Source organism: Haliotis cracherodii, unplaced genomic scaffold, assembly GCF_022045235.1.
Source record: "Haliotis cracherodii isolate W230 unplaced genomic scaffold, xgHalCrac1.p SCAF_12, whole genome shotgun sequence".
Taxonomy (NCBI): Eukaryota; Metazoa; Mollusca; class Gastropoda; order Lepetellida; family Haliotidae; genus Haliotis; species Haliotis cracherodii.
Genome location: NW_027266267.1, coordinates 21,946,413 through 21,968,677, shown reverse-complemented (window position 1 = coordinate 21,968,677; position 22,265 = coordinate 21,946,413). Strand labels below are relative to the sequence as shown.

Sequence of the window (22,265 nt, the reverse complement as noted above, 5' to 3'; positions counted from 1 at the left end):
GGGTCCTGTAAAGGTTATATAAGCTTAGCTTCAAGGTCTATTAAGTCATGGACCCACTGGGGTCCTGTAAAGGTTATATAAGCATAGCTGTCTGGCTCTATCAAGTCATGAGCCCACTGGGGTCCTGTAAAGGTTATAAACATAGCTGTCCGGCTCTATCAAGTCATGAGCCCACTGGGGTCCTGGAAAGTATATAAACATAGCTGTCTGGCTCTATCAAGTCATGAGCCCACTGGGGTCCTGTAAAGGTTATAAACATAGCTGTCTGGCTCTATCAAGTCATGAGCCCACTGGGGTCCTGTAAAGTATATAAGCATAGCTGTCCAGCTCTATCAAGTCATGAGCCTACTGGGGGCCTGTAAAGGTTATAAGCATAGCTGTCTGGCTCTATCAAGTCATGAGCCCACTGGAGTCCTGTTAAGGTTATATTAGCATAGCTGTCTGGCTCTATCAAGTCATGAGCCCACTGGGGTCCTGTAAAGGTTATATAAGCATAGCTGTCCAGCTCTATCAAGTCATGGACCCACTGGGGGCCTGTAAAGGTTATATAAGCATAGCTGTCTGGCTCTATCAAGTCATGAGCCCACTGGGGGTCCTGTAAAGTATATAAGCATAGCTGTCCAGCTCTATCAAGTCATGAGCCTACTGGGGGCCTGTAAAGGTTATAAGCATAGCTGTCTGGCTCTATCAAGTCATGAGCCCACTGGAGTCCTGTTAAGGTTATATTAGCATAGCTGTCTGGCTCTATCAAGTCATGAGCCCACTGGGGTCCTGTAAAGGTTATATAAGCATAGCTGTCCAGCTCTATCAAGTCATGGACCCACTGGGGGCCTGTAAAGGTTATATAAGCATAGCTGTCTGGCTCTATCAAGTCATGAGCCCACTGGGGGTCCTGTAAAGGTTATAAAAGCATAGACGTCCGGCTCTATCAAGTCATGTACCTATGTAACCATGACATAAACACTGTAACAATATAAACAAAGTAAAAGACTTTATTCTAAATACTTTAGACAATAATAATGTTGTAACACATACAGAGATTAAATATCTGTGAAGATAGAAAATATTCGAAAGAGAAAAAGACAAAAATCTTGCAAAAGTGTTTACATAGAGTAATTCTTTATAGTTGATGTGCATTGCATACAGATGTTGAAAAATAATCACAAAAAAAAATATGATACATGGAAATGAATATTTAGTATAATTAATCAGCAAATTTGTATTAAAATCTTTTGATGTCCACATATCCATGCAGTCCACAAATTAAAATAACCCAACAACATAACAAAGATATAGTCTACAGTTAACCATTCATTAGATAATGCACAAACACTAGATGAATTTCTAGATGGAAAATACAGTGTTTGGGCACTAAGGTAGTTTTATAAATAACATCCGGAACAAAAGCCACCAAAACTCAAAGTACTAGTTGACCAGGAAGAAACTAAGGATTGGGATACAGTACAACAAGAATTTGGGGGTTTACTTAAAATCTTTGAAAGTAATTTAACGATATAATGAAGAAAATGGTAAAGTTTTAACAGAATAATTTTATATACACAAATACACTGCACTCAAAATACATTTCTTGTAATCGTGGTCTTTACACAGTTTTCTGGAAAATATTATCCGTCACATTCTTGCCTCATTGAAAGGGTAACATTAATAGGCTCCGCAAAATTTTGAAAATTCATAATAAAAACAGATTTGAATAATTTCGTACAGTAGATATTAATATTTTTTTGAAATGGAGTTTGATTATATTATTATACAATGAAAGGAAAATGAATGGAATTTTACAATGAATCTTTAGTCATTCATAAAAGAAGGGCTTTTCCATTTCTTCAAGATATCGGAGTTGTGTGTATAGTTCGTGGGTTGAAATCAGAACTGAAACAAAGCTAGGACTCGAACACCATGCAGTGAAGTCGTCACCTTTTCTATTCCTCCTTGACGGCAATGAACAAACAGAAACAGAGTCAGTATCACGATACCCATGGTTCAACACATACACATAGAAGAGCCGCAACACAGCCATGTGCACACATCAAACCTGTAACCATAGCAACTGAAAGACTATTTGAAGTATGAGAAGATATTTACATGCTAGATATAACATGGTCAATCTCATTCAATTAGTATCCTAGTTCTAGCTACCACTGAAAAAAGATCTGAAAACATTTCAATACAGGTCATGTCAGAACGACCTTTCACGACCTTTGACTGACCAATGAAATGAAAACAAGTAGTTGACATTAGCCAATCAGAAAGCTGTGTGGCACTAGTTTCTAACTGGCAACTTCCATTTTAAACCATGCCTTGAGAAATATTTTGACATAGTTCTCGATTTTGATAAGTGAACAAAAGAACATTTTGCATGTCAAATAGATGGCTGAGGTTGGTTGGCAGTACTTTCCACTGACTATGCAAACTCTCTTTGGCTCAAATGTTTATCCTATTGAAGCAAGAGACAGACGATGAGGTGAGGTGAAATGGGGTTTAACGTCGCGTCCAAGATTATTGCACTTATATAGCGACTTGCATGCACGTGTATATGTGTGTGGGTGGCTGCTTGTACTAATCCGATTTGTAGTGCTAGCACACTGAGATACCATGCCGCAGTTTAACATGGATACCCCATCCAGACACAGTATACTGACTCCGAGCCGACCAGTCCTTGTTTTACCCCCTTAATGCCGAGCGCCAGACAGGGTAACAACAAGTACCATCTTTTAACGTCTTTTGGTATGACGCGGCCTGGGATCGAACCCCGGACCTTCCGCTCTCCGGGCGGACGCTCTACCATTAGACCACGGAGGCGGCCAGACAGACGATGACTTTGACAGAATCAATCGTACAGTGCCTAACTGTAGTTCTGAATACCCTATATTAACCATTTCTAGGTTGCATGATCAGAAACCCTGTCATTTCCTGATCTGGTAAGCCACGTTCTGATTGGTCGAAATAAAGGTTGTTCTGACATGACCAGTGATGGGATGTCCTCAGATCTTTGTTTAGCAGCAGCAAGAACTAAGGTATGATTTTAATGAGATTGGAACATGACATGACCAGTAATTGATGTGGGAGGAGATAACATGAGGCGTGTAGACCACAGACCCATTCCACAAACAAATGTAGCGCAAAGATGGCCGTAACAGCCATACTTTAACAACGGCTTACAACAGTGGTAGCGCTACGATCACTCTGTGGAACCAAGCCCTTGACCACCTTGGTGTGTGAGTGAGTTTGGTTTTACGCCGCTTTTAGCAATATTCCAGCAATATCACGGCGGAGGACACAAGAAATGGGCTTCACACATTGTACCCATGTTGGGAATCGAACCCAGGTCTTCGGCGTGACGAGCTAACGCTTTAACCACTAGGCTACCCGACCGCCCCCCCCCACCTTGGTGAACACCATGGTGCAGGTGAACCAAGCATCGTAACTCGGGGATTCAAACCCATGACCAGGAGATCGCTCCATCCACACGGACAGCCATGGCCTGGTAATGGTGGACTAATCTTCCACACAGTGAATGGAAACACCACATACCAAGTTTAGTGTTGTGGTTACTGGCATAGAGACAATGACTGCAAACAAACAATAGTCCTTCTTCAAACAAAGATCTCTTCCCTCGTAGTCCAAACCTTATATATTTTTAATTTGCAAAAGAATTGCAGTGCCATACCTGACCCTTTGATCAGATCACCAACAGTGCTCTGTCATGTTAAGGAGTGTCAGCTTGTGTTCCAGGAAAGTCTAAAGTGACGCAGGCAGTACACGTTTACTACTCTGGTGAAACCCAGGAGCATATGTATCTCGCTGACAAACCAAAGATGGTACTTGGGGCAAATCTTGTTTCCAACCCACAATCAGATCCTGGTGCAGCCATGGAAGAGAACTCTTTGTAGCGAAATGCAGTGTGCCAAGGTCACTGCGTTCCCATCCCTGACACTGTGGCCTTGGTCAATAAGTTAGCTGACTATAGATCTCATTATTATTACTGTAATTATTATTATTATAATTCTCTTATCACCCAATGTGTTAATCATGACTGAACAATGTATACTCACTGTCTACTATCTGTATCTTCTGGCTTAGAATAATTTACATCAGCTGAAACACATGTAATAGGTTTAGAACAAGACAGTCAGTACACTCGAACTGCAAGTGATTAAATTATAAAGGCGGTAGAAAAAAATAGAAATTGTCGGAATATATAATGGTCAGTCTCTATGGCCCCACACATTCCCTACTGGAAGAGTGAGTGAGTGAGTGAGTGAGCATGGTTTAACGCCGCTTTTAGCAATATTCCAGCAATATCACCGCGGGGACACCAGAAATGGGCTTCCCACATTGTACCCACGTCGGGAATGGAACCCGGGTCTTAGGCGTGACGAGCGAATGCTTTAACCACTAGGCTACCTACTGGAAGAAAGGTACATATTAAATTGACCTGTGAAGATTCCGAGGTAGAATAGGTCTTCAGCAGCCCATGCTTGCCGTAAGAGGCCACTATTGGGATAGGGTGGTCAGGTTCGCTGACTTGGTTGATGCATGTCATCGTATCCCAATTGCATGGATCGATGCTCATGATATCAATCACTGGATTGTCTGGTCTCGACTCGATTATTTACAAAGTACCGTCATGTAGCTGGAATATTGCTGAGTGCGGCGCTAAACAACCAAACAACTTACTAAATCTATTATTGGCTTTAGTCTTCTGTTCCTTCTTCCTACTGTGGATGACGGCTATAACAGCTAACAATATGGCCACCAGCAGGAACAGCAGCCCACCTATGATTCCACCAATCAGAGCGTCAGGTAGAGTTAGCGACTCTGAAAACAACAAGACAACCATTAGGATCTTAGGACCAAAGCAGAATAATATTAGTCAATGATTTACACCGCATCATCAATATCACAACTATTTGCGGCGAGAACAAGAGTCAAGTATCACAACATAACATCAAGGCCCTGGGTCCCGTTCCTCAAAGCGATCGTAGCGCTACGATTATCGTAAGCCCATGTTTAAGTATGGGACTTACGATCACCTTAGTGCTAAGATCGCTTTGAGGAACGGGTCCCTGGGTTACCCAGCTGAATGCTGGGAGGCTTGTACCTCCATGGACTGACAACAGCCCCAGCACTGTCAATACTTAATACATGCTCACACCGAGGACATTCAAACACTAACAACATGTTAACTAATAACCATCAAAGTTATGAAGTTCCTTTTTTCAAGACTAGCTAAGGGGACCTTATTTCACTCATCCACAGATTCAGAGCCAGCCCTGCTTGAATGTGACAAATGTTACCATGTTGACATTTTCTGTCAGTTTTAATCAGTTCCAGTTTGTAGTAAAATTGAAATATTGAGAAATGGTTCGGAATTATTGCTCTCGGTTGCTGCAAGTCAGTGGGAAATACCATCTTTTGTTTTTAACTTGTCTCCAGCACAATTTAGTAGCCTCGGGCTTGTAGACTAGTGTGAATTTCAAAGGCTGACTGATAGAACAGCAGCTCAACCACCAACTGTCAATGGGAAGGATCAGAATCACAACGTTCTGGAATATTGTGACTAAGAAATAGAGATAAAGTGGATATCATTTAAAATTGTTTGATAGGCATTACTTAGAAGTTGACGGATGGCAAGATAGACACAATTTATGGATAACAACTTCTTTAATACTGTGAAAAGCGACGTTTCGGTATAGATCCTTATACCGTTGTCAAGCAAGACTGGTCTTGATATCCATAAACAAATGTGAACAACCATGAGATGAGGGACCTTATGGGTGAAAAATCCCATTTTAACATCATGGCCATCTTCACTGAAGTTGACCTCAAACGTCTTGATGACGTCACAGCACAATTGTATCTTAGCACCCATAAGGTCCCTCTCCTGCTTGGTCACAAATATTATCAGGGATCATTAATGTTTTTAATAGTGAAGCTATTTCATAAAAATATCCCCCAAACTAATCATCATCCCTAACCTTTTGGTTCAGAAAACCCCGCAAAACTTATGATTGGCAATAAAAGAAAATCCCTCTTAACTATCTGCTGTGACCATTGAGGATGCAATATAAAACAATATACACACACAAAACAAAAGCATGTCTGCTCCAAACACTGATGTTTGTTCTGCAGTACAGAAAGGTCCAGGGTACTTCAATAGTCTCTGAACATGCAGATCTGAATGTCTATACTAGAATGGGTGGGATGAGGGGATGAGTTGGGTTTGATGGTCACTGTAACAGTATTCCAGTTATATCAGGGCTTGTCAGCTTAATGTGGACAAAATCCCAAAGTGAAGCAGGTCTCAGATGTTTACCACTTTGGTGAAACCCACGAGCACAGGTATGCTTCTGGTGTGCTCAAGGGATGCAACTCCGTGACATGAGGTGCCTGAGATGACTTGGCCATGCATTCCCTCGAATTAGTTAGAGTGTACAGGGTTAGAAACTAACAGTTTTTGTCCACTAGTCCTTATAATGATAACATATAGCAAGACCCTTAAAATGGGCAAATTTCTACTAGTCCTTAGGATACCTTTACTATTGGGGAGTTTGGTAAGGACTACAGGCCTAGTGCCAATTTCTAACGCTGGTGTATTGCTGAATACCCCATCAACAGACAGGAAACACCAATCAACTAAAAACAACATCGTGCAACACTGGGGTGTGGTGAAAAGGGTTTAACGTTGCATTTAATGCACTAATAATATCGACGTGCATGCACATGTGCGTGTGTGTGGCTGCATGTGCTTGTCCGGGCTCCTGCAGGATTTACAGTGCTAACCCACTGAGATGCCATCCCGCAGGTTAACATGGATACCCGATTCAGACACAGTTTACGGACTCCTAGCCAACCAGGATGCCGTTGTACGAAGCGCTCTTAGCGCTAACATGATCGTAACTCCCATACCTTAACATAGACTTACACCCGTTGTTGTGCTGAGGCTGTTTTGTACAACAGCACCCTGTCATTGTTTAAGCCTCCAGAACGGGAGGTTCCATCTTTAAACATCTTTTGGTGTGATGTGTGGGTACTGAACCACCAACCTCCCCGGTTCCACTCTCCGGCCAGATGCTCTATCCACTACACCATGGAGCTGGCTGCAATGACTTGACTTGTCTCCCATGTTAATCACAAGTTTTGTTCGTTTGTTGCTTTTTAACACCGCACTCAGCAATATTCCAGCTATATGACGTCAGTCTGTAAATAATCGAGTCTGGACCAGACAATGCAGTGATTGACATCGTGAGCATCGATACTGCAATTGGGATACAATGACATGCATCAATCACATCAGTGAGTCTGACAACCCGATCCCGTTAGTCGCCTTTAACAAACAAGCATAGGTTGCTGAAGACCTATTCTAACCAAGATCTTCACGGGTCTGATCACTAAGTGTGTTGACTGAACTAACATGGGACATACGCACGGGGATGCAGGGTTAGAAACTAACAGTTTTCGTCCACTAGTCCTTAAAATGATAACATATAGCAAAACCCTTAAAAAGGGCAAATTTCTACTCGTCCTTATGATACCTTTACCATTGGGCAGTTTGGCAAGGACTATAGGACTAGTGCCAATTTCTAACACGGGGATGAGGTGAAACAAATTGGTCCGGAAACAACACCAACGCATCAACATAATTAACACTGTTAGGCAATAATAAGGGCACACTGTCATTGTCTTACCAAGTGACGAAAACAAGCCTCTTTGTCCCATCAAGAATGTGTTTTCTTCAATAATAATTACATGCCAACAAAAACTATGCAGGAGTGAATGAGTTGAATCCTTTGAATTGCAGTTCAGTGATGTCCGAGAGTTTCAGATTAATGTGGGATGAAAGCCGAAACAGATGCTGCTTGTACATATGTATTACTCTGGTGGTGATGCGTGGACCGAAAGATTAAAGATCATACAGTAATCGGGGGAAACTGAGAATTTTTAACCCATAACCTTTGGATCCTGGCATGGCCAGGGGACACAACTCTGCACAGCCACTTCATATACAGGCTGACCTTATCTACTTGTTATCCTCAGTAGGAACTGGACTAATGACACTGTGCCTTTGTAACCAAACTGTAACACATGTTAAACTAGAGACAAGCACAAGGGTGGAGGGAATATTCTGCGTTATATACCAGATGATGCACTGTTGGATGACGATCTTCGGATAGCTTGAGGAGAGACAGGGGAAATATGCATTATTAGTAATGATTATTCAAATTTATTTCGCTTTGCAGCGATAGAAACTAACAGATTTAGCCCACTAGTCCTTACAATGATAACTAGAAAGTGTTTTTACTCGTAAAAACATATGTCTCCCCCCACTCCCCTAACCCCCATTCATTCGTTTACTCCTTAAAACCCATCTCTTCATTCCCACCCTCCATTACTAAATAACAGAGACAAAAATAGAACTCCTAGAAATTTCAAACAACTAATGGGCACCACTTCAGTGCTGGGTTAATGTGTATACAAAGTTTCGCGAAAAAATATTAAACGGTTTCTGAGTTATGGTCCGGAAACGGTGGGAATGCCGACGCCGACGCCGACGCCGACGGGAACCGTGCCAAAAACAATATGTCTCCCTCCATTCTAGGGGAGTCATAAAAATATAACAAAACCTTAAACGGGGAAATATCTTGTCCTTAGGGTACCTTAACTAGGTAGTTCCGCAAGGATTACAGGACTTGTGCCAATTTCTAACGCTGCTTTGGCACAAAATACATGATTAGATTTTCATCCAGGCTTCAGCAACATCCATCACAAGAAGCTACAAAGACTCAAACACTGGAATTCTGGTCGAGAGCATCTTTCATATCTCCAGATCAGGCCTGATAGAACCCAGGTTATTAGAGGATTGCCAACTGACCAAGTCTGAAGGTTGCATTACCTGGACCCTTTCTTACCAGCATGCAGCTTCATATTAATGACGTATTGTTTAGTGTTACAGCTATCACTACATAACGGCATGCTCAAAGCAATGGATCAATGTGTGGTAATACTGTTCACAGAAGTTGATGGACAAATTCTTGGAATCTTGCCTTCACCTTACAATCTCATCATTGTAGTCTAGCGGCCATGTTTGTTTTTATTTGTTTTTGTATGTTGATTAATGCATTATTCCTCCTGTATGACGGTAGTCTAGAAATAATCGAGTATGTACCAGACAATCCAGTGATTGACATCATGAGGATCGATCCACACAATTGGATAAGATGACATGCATCAACTAAGTCAGCGAGCCTGACCACCCAATCGCCTCTTAGTCGCCTCTTACAACAAACATAGTCACCTTTTACAGCAAGCAGGGTTAGAAACTAACAGTTTTCCTCAACTAGTCCTTATAATGATATCATATAGCAAAACCCTTAAAAAGGGCAAATTTCTACAAGTCCTTATGATACCTTTACCATTGGGCAGTTTGGCAAGGACTATAGGACTAGTGCCAATTTCTAACGCTGAGCAAGCATGGGTTGCAGAAGACCTATTCTACCCCAGATCTTCACGGGTCCATCCAGACATGTCCGCGCCAATTCTTGGTGCCTCAATTAATGCCACATATTTCACATATTGTGTTTTGTTGTGGTGACAGAAGTCCTTGAAACTCTACCATCATGCTTGATCTCAACCACCTGCATTACTTGCACTGTGCACAAGGCATACCTCCACACCCCTCCTCAACACATTCCATTGAAGTTTTGTGAGAGAATATTTCCTGAGAGGCCAAAATATAGAGAAGTGAGCTATGTAAAGTCAATGTTGATACTGACTTCTAAATTCCTCACTCAGGCTTCAGGAGTGAGTGAGTGTGGTTTTATGCCACTTTTGCAATATTCCAGAAATATCACGGCGGGGGACACCAGAAATGCGGTTCACACATTGTACCCATATCGGGGATCAAACCCGGGTCTTCGGCGTGACGAGCTTATGCTTTGACCACTAGACTACGATTAGGCTACCTGCCCACTTCGGGAGTGATGTCTCCATGAATTCCAAAACTCTCAGTTTATAAGAGTTGAGGTGAAATGGTGCATGCACGTGTGTGTGTGTGTGGCCGCTTGTACTAGACCGATGCCGATGTTTTAGTGCTAGCCTACTGAGACACCAAGCCGCAGTTTAACACGAATACCCCGCTAGGACACAGTATACTGTATACTCCGAGCCCACCAGTCCTTGTTTTAGCCCCTTAATGTCGAGCGCCAGACAGGGTAACAACAAGTACCATCCGTTATTGTCTTTTGGTGTGACGTGGCCAGGGATCGAACCCTTGACCTTCTGCTCTCCAGACAGATGCTCCACCACAAGACCACGGAGGCGGTCCCATTTTGATATGAAGCACCTGAACAATGCGCACAATATTCCAAAAGAACATTTCTCTATCCCAAAGCCGTGATGACCTATACTAGGTTTTAAGAATCGAATAATTTATGTGACACTTGAGTAAAACAGACATGAAAGTGCTTGAATGTAAATTATTTCTCAACATCCCAATACCAGTTTTAACTGAAACAATGATTTGGAAGAGTGTCTCACCTGATTTGGTTGTCACGGTAACAATATTGCTTGGTTCGCTCATTGCTAACACGCCATTAGATATGACCTGTATCTGATAGGTGGTACCCGGCGCCATGTCTTTCATAAGGATAGGCGGCGCATCTGATAATGATATTTTATCGTTGTAACGCGTCCAAAGTCCGTCTGTCCTAAAGTCAACAGTGAAGGAAAATATTGGAACGGATGTGTTGCGAGGGTGTTGCCATGACACCAGTATTCCATCATCCGTAACTCTTGCCGTGACGTTCTGCGGGGGGCTTGGTGACGGACCTGACAACACAGAAAACATCACTGAAGCTCCCCCAACAATTACACCCAACAATCACTGCACACTCACCTGTGTTAGACTGAAAAACACCGTCCTGTAAAAATCCTGCTGTCTGGCATCTTACTGAAGCATAAACTGACTATAAAAGTCCAGTTTCCACCCTTGCTGGAATTCCGTAGTTACATTTTGGCTGGTAATGAGTCGATGCATAGTCCAATCCAAACCATGTAACAAACTAGATATCTGGTTCGTAAGCAACATCGATTTCAACGTGCAGATATCGGAGACTGATGGATTTGCAAAGCATGTGTACTGTCAACTGAGCGTCGACAGATATTTTGCAAATCTGTTCATGTTATTTTAGTCAAAGTGCTCAAATGATCGTCTGGCTGTCTGGCTGTGATAACATCAAGTTTCTTCTAGTTCACTCATACTGAATAAATAATCTTGCTTTTTTCAGTGTGCAATATTTCATTTTCTTTAGCACCGCCTTTAATCACACTGTTGCCAGGCAACCCAGTGGTCCAACATAGTGACGATCACAGTGTTGTTGACTACAGAACCCGCATTACATTCAGATCTTTTGACAAAAAAAGCTTGGGATCTGTTTTTACCTAAACCAACACAAACAAAAACCACACATACACTCAAGCTTGAATATTCCATATCGTTGGGCAGAGCATTTTCCTGCTTTACCGATTCCTAGATCACTATACCAAGATTCTGGAGGCATAATAAAATATATGTTGGTAGGTTCATTTGAGGTTATTTTCTGATAATAATTTATTATCATATAATGGGTAGGTTTCGCAGTAGAAAAAAGCCCATGGACAAAAATGGTATCCGTTGGGGTCACAAACGGATAAATATGCAAATAAGAAAGGTCAAGAAGGTACTACTTTCATTGTTTACAACAAACATGGCATCGCCCTCGTCAATCAGAATTGACAACAGTGAATCGGGACATATTCCTGGCATAACAGATCACAGTTCATTTGAGAAGTCTGTTTTGTTGAAAATGAAGATATTACAATTAAATGAGATGAGAGAAAAAAACAACATTGATATAAACATTTTGTACGCCATGAATCTTGTCGAAGTTTTATACTTGGGGGCCATTGTACCATGTAAGTGCAGGTACCCAAAGTCGGAATTATTTATTCAGCCTTTTTGTTTGTTGTCATGGCAACTTACCAATAGATTCTTTTATATCTGGTATATATGTTGACCCATACCCATCTGTAGGCAAAGCCGTTACCAAGTCCATATGAAATCCTGGAAACGAAAAAAACAAAAATCTGATTAGTTGGGATCCAAACTGGGTTGATCTCAATGGCTGCCTGGTCCTGTACGAGCTGAGGTGTTGCCTAGCAGTAATCACAGTCCAACAGAATCTCATAGTGGATGACAGAGTGACGTTAGTAGGCGTCCAGAGTGACGTAGTAGTTACGGAGTGAGGTCAGAGGTTAGTGGAGTGCTCATGTGATCAGTTACCCTCAACACACAGACCTTACCCCGAGACTGTGTACTGTCATTTAAGAGTATGGCTCTTTTTTCGTTAACAACTGGTATGGTCTGCAGAGCAGAGATGTCGAGCGTTTTCATTGGCTCAAGTCCTCAATCTATGCCTATATATGGTAGCATCTCGTTGGTCCATGTCCCTATTTTAGGCCTATCCATATATGGTAGCAACTCAAACCCGTTTATACATGGCAGCTCATTGGCTCTTATCCAAAACTGATGTGTCTATATGGTGATTCAATGGCTCATATTCAAAACTGATATCTATATGGTTGCTCATTGTGCTTATCCAAAACCTATGCATATATAAATAAGAAGAAGATTGGCTTAAGTCCAAAAGCTCTACTGATATATATACCGCACAAATAAAGTTACGGATCAGGGCCCACTTGCACAAAGCGCTCTTAGCGCTAAGGCTATTGTAAGCCTTTGTTAAAGTATGGGAGTTACGATCATCTTAGCGCTAAGAGCGCTTTGTGCAAGTGGGCCCAGGACTATCTTAGGAGACATTTGTAGCTGTGAACATAGAGCACACAATTTCAAAACAATATCCCCAAAAACAGTGACGATCCCTAAGTTTATTTGTTCAGTATATTATAATTGCTGCTGTCCTGTGTGTTAAGATGGAGGTAAATCTTGAACAGTTGTCAATCACTAGTGACATCCCTCTGTCAACATGGGACAGTGGTTCCTGCTGTTAGAGCACCCACCCAATTAAGCACCCACCTAATTAAGCACCCACCCAATTAAGCACCCACCTAATTAAGCACCCACCTCATTAAGCACCCACCCAATTAAGCACCCACCTCATTAAGCACCCACCTGATTGTAACTCATTTTTGTAGAGATGGAAAATGACATTAGTCCTGAACAAAAGATACAGTTTCTAATAAAATACCATTAACAAATACTTTTTCATTCATTTCTAAGTCATTATTTCATATTATAGCCAATTTTGCCTCATAATGGCTCGAAGTATCTACTCGTTGAAATGATAAACTCAGTATTCTGTATGTTGGTATTGAATTAATTTCTATAACTATTCTTAATCTTCCAACAATTCTTGATCAGCAAAATAAGTTAATATAGTTAGATAGTTTCTGAACACAAATAAAAGTAGGCATTGCAGAGAATATAAGGAAATAGCATAAACACTGGATACCAAAATGCATAAATGCGTATATATATATATATGGATATATCATGGACTGAAAATGCTCAACATCTCATCAAAATACATTCCTATTTCATACCAGCTATTTATGAGGCAAAGAGATACCTAATGTACAACGATAAATGACAATTCACAATCCAAAATATGTGCCGTTACAGTCTCGAGCAGACGTCAACGTGACGGATATCACAAGATATCACCAGTAGAGTGCAGGTGCAACGTCATTCATAATTCTGTGATATCACAAGCACAGAGAGTGAGGATAAAGTTGGAATTGGCAGGAATTTTGCCAGCATGCTGCATGCTGCATGCAGACATCTGGAAAATGGACAATGAAGCGTAGGTCACGAAATGAATATCTTACACATGCAATACGTGCAGAGATTGTCGAATGCATCACGATGCACATTGGTGCTAGTCCATCTACAGAATGATGCAACAAGATGCATGTCTAAGAATTTCATATACAGTAACAACAAACTTCTTGCATGCAAAAGTTTGTAAATATTCAAGCTCTGTATCATATGAACTGGATGAATCTGGAATTCTGCACTCCAAACCAGCTTAATCTGGCTCATCATGCTACAACCAGATCCATCCAGTTAACTCCAGTTGAGAGCTGGCTGTTTGAAAAGACCATGAAAAGCAATAAAAAGACTGACTGACATACTATAGTGTTGACCACATCTTTAAAAACCTCACACACGACTTAAACCCATCATGGCGCTGCTCCTGTGAAGAAATTTCATGAATTCATCTCAAATAAACCCCCGGCAAAAGGTATTTGAGTACATCATGGACGTGTTTAAGACAGGCGCAGGTTTCTAACGACATGGTTTTAACTATAGCTGTGTTCTAGTGGTGCCGAGAGTTGTACCCGTAATCTTTACTGTGGTTGGTTCAGGTTCCGTCTCATTCCCTGGAATAAACCAGTAGTTAGTGGCGTTATAACAAGCTTATCTACCGGCTCACACTACCCCTACTGTCTGCCGGAGACTTGGCTGTTCTGTCGCTTCCGTTGGCTCATTGGAAATGTGTTTGACCAGAATTTTGTCTGCAGAATTCTTTCCAAAGTGATATATAAAAAAAACGTTTGTGAATTGTCAGTGACATTTTTTGCCATTTGTTTTGAATTTGGTGCAACCTTATTGTAAAAACAAAATTGAAACTGGAGTTTGAATTTCTATCAGTTTTACACTGTATTAGAACGGTTATGATGATTTCTGACTTCAGAATGCTATTTATTTTGAAATTAAGAAATATATACTGATATAATTACATCACTGTTATAATTATTGTCTGAAAGAAACATTTTTAAATATTTTGTTTTCTTGGGGCCTTCAATCCAAAGCGAGAATATTCCTATCTTATGACTTTTTTTTAACAATTACACACAAAATCGTAAACTTATTTCGAATAATTTTAATGTTTAGGCGATGTACGTGTATGTTATTACAGAATTGTGGCTCGAAACATGAACAACGAACTATGGATTACACTGTGTCAAACAGGAAGCAGAAGATGACATATAACAGTGAGTGAGTGAGTGAGTTGGGTTTAACGCCGCTTTTAACAGTATTACAGTTATATCGCGGCGTGTCAGCTTAATGTGGGAGGAAAGCCCGAAGTGATGCAGGTCTCAGACGTTTACCACTTCGGTGAAACCCACGAGCACGGGTATGGTGCTGACAAACCTAGAAACATAATCGGGGCGAACCGGGATTCGAACATATAACACCTTATAAGGAGATCTTGATAAAAACAAATAAATGGTACATGAGGGAGGGCGGTATTAACGGCTGAGGGATTGGACATGAAAATATCATGGTCCCTTTCCAGATGATTTAACTACTGATTTCTGGCTGTTAGTTATTTAGTTCATAGACACTAGGTTTCCTTTCAAAATCATACATATATTGGCCAAAGAAAACTTGGAGTCGATAAAACTGTTTTGTAAATATCTTTTGCTGAAGAAGAATACAATGTTTAGGTTTTATTAATTTTGTTTAGGTTTTATTAATTTATTTTATGGGATATATCTGTTTTTCACAATATATTGAAATGTTTACTGTCACTAACATGTTTTTTTGTCAAAGAAAACTGGGAAGATACTTGTACACAGATTAAAGGCAGGCTGCAAGATTCGTGTCAAGCAAGTGTAGTTATGTTAGGAGGTGAGTTTGTTAGTAGGCAAAGAAAACTGTGATTAGTTGCATAAAAAATACATGGCAACTGCAGAGGAAAAAGTCAGAAGTTATTGAAGGATGTCAAACAGCTCCTAGAAAGAACAACTCAGAAATCATATTCAAACATTTTAACGACATCTCCTTCAAAAACTTCAACATATTTTGTCCAACCAAGAAAATCAATAATTCCAATTTAATAATCCTTTGTCGTTATTTCCTAAAATAATTCAAAGTCTATTTCAAACAGAAATACAAAATTTCAAACTAAATAGTTTTTTTAACAAAATGATCAATGATGTTATCGATGAGAACTAAAGGGAGATAACTTAACCGTCCCATTAACAATTAGCTTGAACTATTCCTGAAACAAATATGTCATATTATGTTACGATGTTTCATAAAGGTACGTAAAATGAAACACCTAACAAAAAGTATAAACAGGACTCAATAGAGAGAGAATCTAAAGCTCAAGTCTAACATGGCAAAAATTATTGTAAAAACAGGCTCCGAAATCAAACAGTTCTTGGGCTAATCAACTACGGTATAAAGCACGCAATTTAGGAGGAATACGGTACAACAGTGGTTTTAAGCATTCATATGTTTGGCCTTGTTATCTGTAGAAACTACATATTAAAGTGACAGTCACAATAATCTTATACTTTGACAAAGTATTACCGTACATGTTCCAATCTACAAGTTGGGTAAATTTGGAAACCTCTTTATTTAATAGTGTTACAAATTTATGGCATGATAATTTTTCTGTTATAAACAGCTTTCAGAATATACATACAGGCATACCGAAAAGTCCTGAGAGTAAACAGACAGTGTCACTTTAAACTGACTAAGGATTCAAGGGAGACAACCATTCTGTCAGGCATGGAAGTAGCTGATTGGCCGAGTTGGAGTGAGTGTCTCAAATATGCAGAGGTGGGCAGGGAGGAATATACTGAGGGTAGGGCAGTTTATTAATTGGGTATGAATGATGACTGAAACTGAAAATGAGGAATTTGTATCATATTTCTGTTTTTACTTGTATTTACTCATTTTCAATTTCATTAATTCTATGAAGCTGTATCCTAAGATCCTAAGATCCTAAGATCCTAAGATCCTATGAAGGTTGCTCTTTCTAGTCTCTCCTACGTCTTTAGTAAATTTTGATAATGATTTTTTCATCCCCAAACTCTCATGTATTGGACAATCCATGATCAGGGCTTTTAAGCCCCAATCCTGGATCGAAAATCTGTAGCCTGAACATACAGAGAGATATATTTCCATTGCGTTTTCAATGAATTCAGAATAAATATATTAAGTCAAAATCTGTTTTTCCATTCATTTACTTTGGTCGCTTCACGCGCTAGAAAGAGCTGACCTTAATGGGTATCATGCGATTTACCCATAATCCCCGTGGAGGACGGAGCAGAAGTTTACCTCGTGTCTTTGCGAGGACTCTTTTGCTGTACATTCCGTCACCATACTCGTTCCGGGACAGCACCATAAACTCATACATCGTGTTGGGCATCAGAGTGTACAAGGTGAAGGTCGTTGACCCCTGAGGGACCCGCATTGTCTCCCAGTTTGTGCTGTCCTCTGCCCCAACGCGAAACCTAAACAACAAATGTCTTGTACACCATGTAGACCTCGACTAACAAACACCGCATATCAAACGAAAATATTCACATGATCAAATTATCCATTCGTATAACAACGCTTTGCCCAAACAGTCTCATCCAACAGAGTTGGTCTTATGCTGTTTTAAAGAGGATTGATGGTTTTGATTGGAGCCATCTACAGGTCTTCATTGGCAGTGCATTGCATAGAAAAAGCCCTGTGAAGATCCTGGTTAGAATATCTTCAGCAACCCATGCTTGTCATAACAGGCGACTAGCATGTCGTAAGAGGCGACTAACGGGATCGGGTGGTCAGCCTCGCTGACTTAGTTGATGAATGTCTTTGAATCCCACCTGTGTGTATTGTTGCTCATGATATCAGTCACATGATTGTCTGGGCCGTACTTGAATATTTACAGACCGCCGTCATATAGCTGGAATATTGCTGTGTGCGGCGTTAAACAACAAACAAATTTGAAATACCTATGCCCTCATGGAGAGGTGCTGCCATGCCTGGTAACTACACCTGACATGTAGACTAGAACAAGGCTGTGTCAACATTAGGTGACCATTGTAACCTTTACAATTACCATAATATGTATGTCTGTGGGCTCCCTCCATCGTAGGCTGGTTCCCAGGTGACACGGGCGGAGAACAGGTCCGTCGCCACGCTGACGTTGTAGGGGGCGTGGGGCGTTGTGTCTGAAACCGAACCACAGTGTCGGAACTACTGGATGGACGTGATATAACGGATAACCAGGTCACTGGAGTTGATGCTTCAAATAGTGGAGACAATGTTTCAAATACAGGAGACAATGTTTCAAATATAGGAGACAATTTTGCAAATAGGGGAGACGATGTTTCAAATACTGGAGACAATGTTTCAAATAGGGGAGCCAATGTTTCAAATATAGGAGACAATTTTGCAAATAGGGGAGACGATGTTTCAAATACTGGAGACAGTGTTTCAAATAGGGGAGACAATGTTTCAAATGCAGGAGACAATGTTTCAAATATGGGAGACAATGTTTCAAATACAGAAGACAATGTTTCAAATACGGGAGACAATGTTTCAAATACAGAAGACAATGTTTCAAATACAGGAGACAATGTTTCAAATACATAAGACAATGTTTCAAATACAGGACACAATGTTTCAAATACGGGAGACAATGTTTCAAATACAGGAGACAATGTTTCAAATACAGAAGACAATGTTTCAAATACGGGAGACAATGTTTCAAATGCAGGAGACAATGGTTCAAATAGGGGAGACAATGTTTCAAATGCAGGAGACAATGTTTCAAATACATGAGACAATGTTTCAAATACAGGAGACAAAGTTTCAAATGCAGGAGACAATGTTTCAAATAGGGGAGACAATGTTTCAAATACAGTACACATATATTACACAAATATTAAATGTGTCCTTGCTGTAACACCACAGCAAATCAGACAGAAGTTTAGTATCAAACAATGAATGTTCAGGACCTAAATTATATCTTCCTATACAAATGTTCCATTCAGTTTCATCTTGACCTACTCATGACACGCAGCTCGGTGACAGCGATGATGGTTGCTATGGAGTTACTGGCTACACATTCGTATGTCCCATGGTCTTCCTTCCCCAGGTTGGTGAGAGACAGGTTGCCTTGCATGTTCCGTACCCTCTCATTGATCTCCACCATGCCTTGGACCTGCGGACATAGACTAACATTTAGTCTCTGAAATCTTATATTACACAATATCCTTCTTGACTCTAAAAATAAAAAAAATTCCCTATGCTGATTCCATAGACTAACATTCAGTCTCTGAAATCTTATATTACACAATATCCTTCTTGACTCTAAAAATTAAAAAAATTCCCTATATAGAGCTAACTTGAGCTGGCTAGACTTGCTTTTTGCTTTTTATAGATTATTATTTTTTCATAAAATAAATATATTCCACGGTCATGGTGCAGGACTACTGCGGACATGACAGTGATAAAAAGCAAACTATGATTGCCGTGAAAGGCGACTATGCTTGTCGTAAGAAGGTCATGATGTCAATCACAGCCATTTAGCTCGAATATCGCTGAGAGCGGCGTTAAACAACAAACAAACAAACATGAGAGTGAGCGAGCGAATGAGTGAGTCCCCATAATGAAAGTAAGTATTGTCAGGACCTATTATCATCTAGTCTCTCAAATGAACATATTTTACAGAAAAAAACAGTTGTTAAATTACAATTATGAAATATAATAAAAAGGAGCCCACTGACTTTCTTTCACTTTCTTTCACTGACTGCATTAATCTAGATTTGCCATATATTATAGACTTGCATGGGCTGCATTGGATATATTCGTTTATTTCTTAAATGAGATTTCAACATTATGTACAGCCTTTTTGAGGATGTTAAAATGTACAAGCTTAAAAATATTTTCCCGTATTAAAATAATGATGACTCCTTGAATGCATTTTACCTCGTCAATGTCAGACATGCCATTTTATGAAAAGGAGGGTTAAGTTTGGTATTTCTTGGATATTCTCACAAATTTCACGTCAATTATCTATACCTTTTCTCCCATTACCGATTGTGATATCTCTCCCACTTTTGGATGCGATTGTTTGGCCATGTATTTATCTACGTTGCCCAGCTACATCTATGGGGAACAACTCACCAGAAACTGAAATTGGGTTTAACCTGGTGCCCAAGATTATTGCACTTATATAGCGCCGGTTCCTCGTAATGACCAAATGATCTATGGTCCTGCTTGTGGTTTGGTTGATGGTGGAACGATGCTCACAACATCAACCACTGGGTTACCTGGTTCAGACTTAATGATTTACAGGACGCCATCATATAGCTGGAATATTGCTGAGTGTGGCGTTAAACAACAAACACACACAGCTACACTGAGAGTTCACGAAGCCCACCTTTCTCCAGCTGAGCGATGGCTCCGGAGTTCCGGTGGCGGAACACGGCAGGACGACAGACTGCCCTGGATTCTTCTGGTAGAGAGGTCTCGGACGGAGGATGAAGTACGGAGGGTCTGAAATTACAACACACTTACTGTAAAACAACACAACAACAACAGCAAGGTAGACATCATCATACTGCAACAGAAAACGTAACTGGAAATACATCACACCATTTTTCCTCTAAAAAACACATCCAGCATTTAATGTTTATTTCTAGTTCTAGCCACTATGTAACAGATTGTTAAGGAATACATTAGTCAGTTTCTAAATTTGGATAATCTGTCTCATCTTCCCAAGGCAAGGGCATTAACCGACTATAAAAGTCCAGTTTCTACCCATGCCGAACAAGGCTGGAAATCCAGCAGGACTAACGAGTCAATAAATAGTCAAATCAAAATCGCGTAAAAACTGGACATCTGGTTCTTAAACAACATGGATTTCAACGTGCAGATTTTCGGTCGACTGTAGGATTTGCAAAGCATGTGTACTGTCAATTGGGCGTAAACATATTTTGCACATATTTTTATGTTTTTAATAAAGATGCTCACATGATTTTATGCATTTCGCAAAGTAAGACCCGTCTTTTTTACAATAAAGATCTTGACTGGGCGCTGCCATTTCATTTGAGCAAATGCAAGCGATGGAATCTGATTAGTCAATAGGAGGGACATAAATCGTAATAGCCACTGGTGGCGCTACGATCGAGCCTGGAAATTCAAGTGTAGTTTGGCAAGAGTGGAAACTGGACTTATAATAGTCAGTTAACGCCCTTAACTAAGGAAGATGGTCCGTCTAGCCTCAGCATGTGAAAGACCATGAGCTTTGTTCCCTAAAAAGATCATATCACTATGACAATCATACCTCCATGTTAAAGTATTGAGTCATGATTGTCTTTGTGCTACGATCACTTTGAGGAATGAGACTCCGGTGTCTACTGGAAAACCTGCCCCTGCTTACTAATCTGGTGTTGACCCACACAATTGAGGACCCGTATCTATATGGGAAATATGGTATTGCTATTCCATTGGTAATTATTTCTGATATCATACAATGAAAACAATAGTGTCAAACCTTGTTGTGTCGAACTTGTGGGGAGGTGGTAAAAAAACTGAGTTATCCGGGGTCTGAGACATCAGGGGAACTTAATGCTTAATTTGGATACTTGAGACCCCCAATAAGTTTGAGACAACCAGGAATTCGACACATCCTAAGTTGGATAAAAAGGAAGATAGAAAGAAAAAGAAAGAGGATTAGGCCTTAATGTCTTTAAATATAATAAAAATCTCATTCAATGCAAGAAAAATATAGACCAAGAGCAGGAATAGGTAATAGGTAAAAAACAAAGACTCCACTCAGAGCCTGTCAGCACAATCCTAAATCTGAAGCTACTCTCTAAAACTTACCTGCAAGATTCTATGTTTAAGATGAAATATTCATATTGCTGGAAAGAGTATTAACATAGTAAATTGATGCAGTTACCCCAAGATTACTCTAAGCAAATCTGCAATTTCCAGCCTTTTTGCTTGTGAGTGAGTGAGATGGGTTTAACGCCGCTTTTAACAGTATTCCAGTTACATTACGGCGTGTCAGCTGAATGTGGGAGGAAAGCCCCAAGTGATGCAGGTCTCAGATGTTTACCACTTCAGTTAAACCCACGAGCACGGGTATGGTGCTGACAATCCTAGAAACACAATCGGGGCAAACCGGGATTCGAACCCACAATCATGTTTCTGGCATGCCCAAGGGACGCAACTCTCACATTAGACGACTGGGCCACCCGTGCCCCCTTTTTGCTTGTGTAGTTGTACTGCTACACATGTTTATAAATCTATAAAAGATTTTCTAAAGAACGACAATGCATGATGAATGTAAAGCAGAATGCTGATGATTTCAATGCTATAGAGGTTAAAATGAGATGACAGGAAGAAGTCCACTGAAAAAAATCAGAATGAGTGGAGAGAAATAACA

At 40.4% G+C, this 22,265-nt stretch overlaps 1 protein-coding gene across 2 annotated transcripts in view; it reads right to left on the bottom strand.

The window, feature by feature from the left end:
- LOC139458248 (protein turtle homolog A-like) overlaps positions 1–22,265 on the bottom strand; it is a 395,994-nt gene that overhangs the window by 4,662 nt on the left and 369,067 nt on the right. For both annotated transcript variants that reach the window (XM_071239617.1, XM_071239618.1), the window contains 8 exons: positions 20,253–20,368; positions 18,878–19,031; positions 17,925–18,036; positions 17,156–17,331; positions 12,041–12,121; positions 10,558–10,848; positions 4,699–4,839; positions 4,074–4,116 (listed from right to left, as the gene is read on the bottom strand). In XM_071239617.1, coding sequence (XP_071095718.1) covers positions 4,074–4,116; positions 4,699–4,839; positions 10,558–10,848; positions 12,041–12,121; positions 17,156–17,331; positions 17,925–18,036; positions 18,878–19,031; positions 20,253–20,368 — 1,114 coding nt within the window. The remainder of the gene's footprint in view (positions 1–4,073; positions 4,117–4,698; positions 4,840–10,557; positions 10,849–12,040; positions 12,122–17,155; positions 17,332–17,924; positions 18,037–18,877; positions 19,032–20,252; positions 20,369–22,265) is intronic.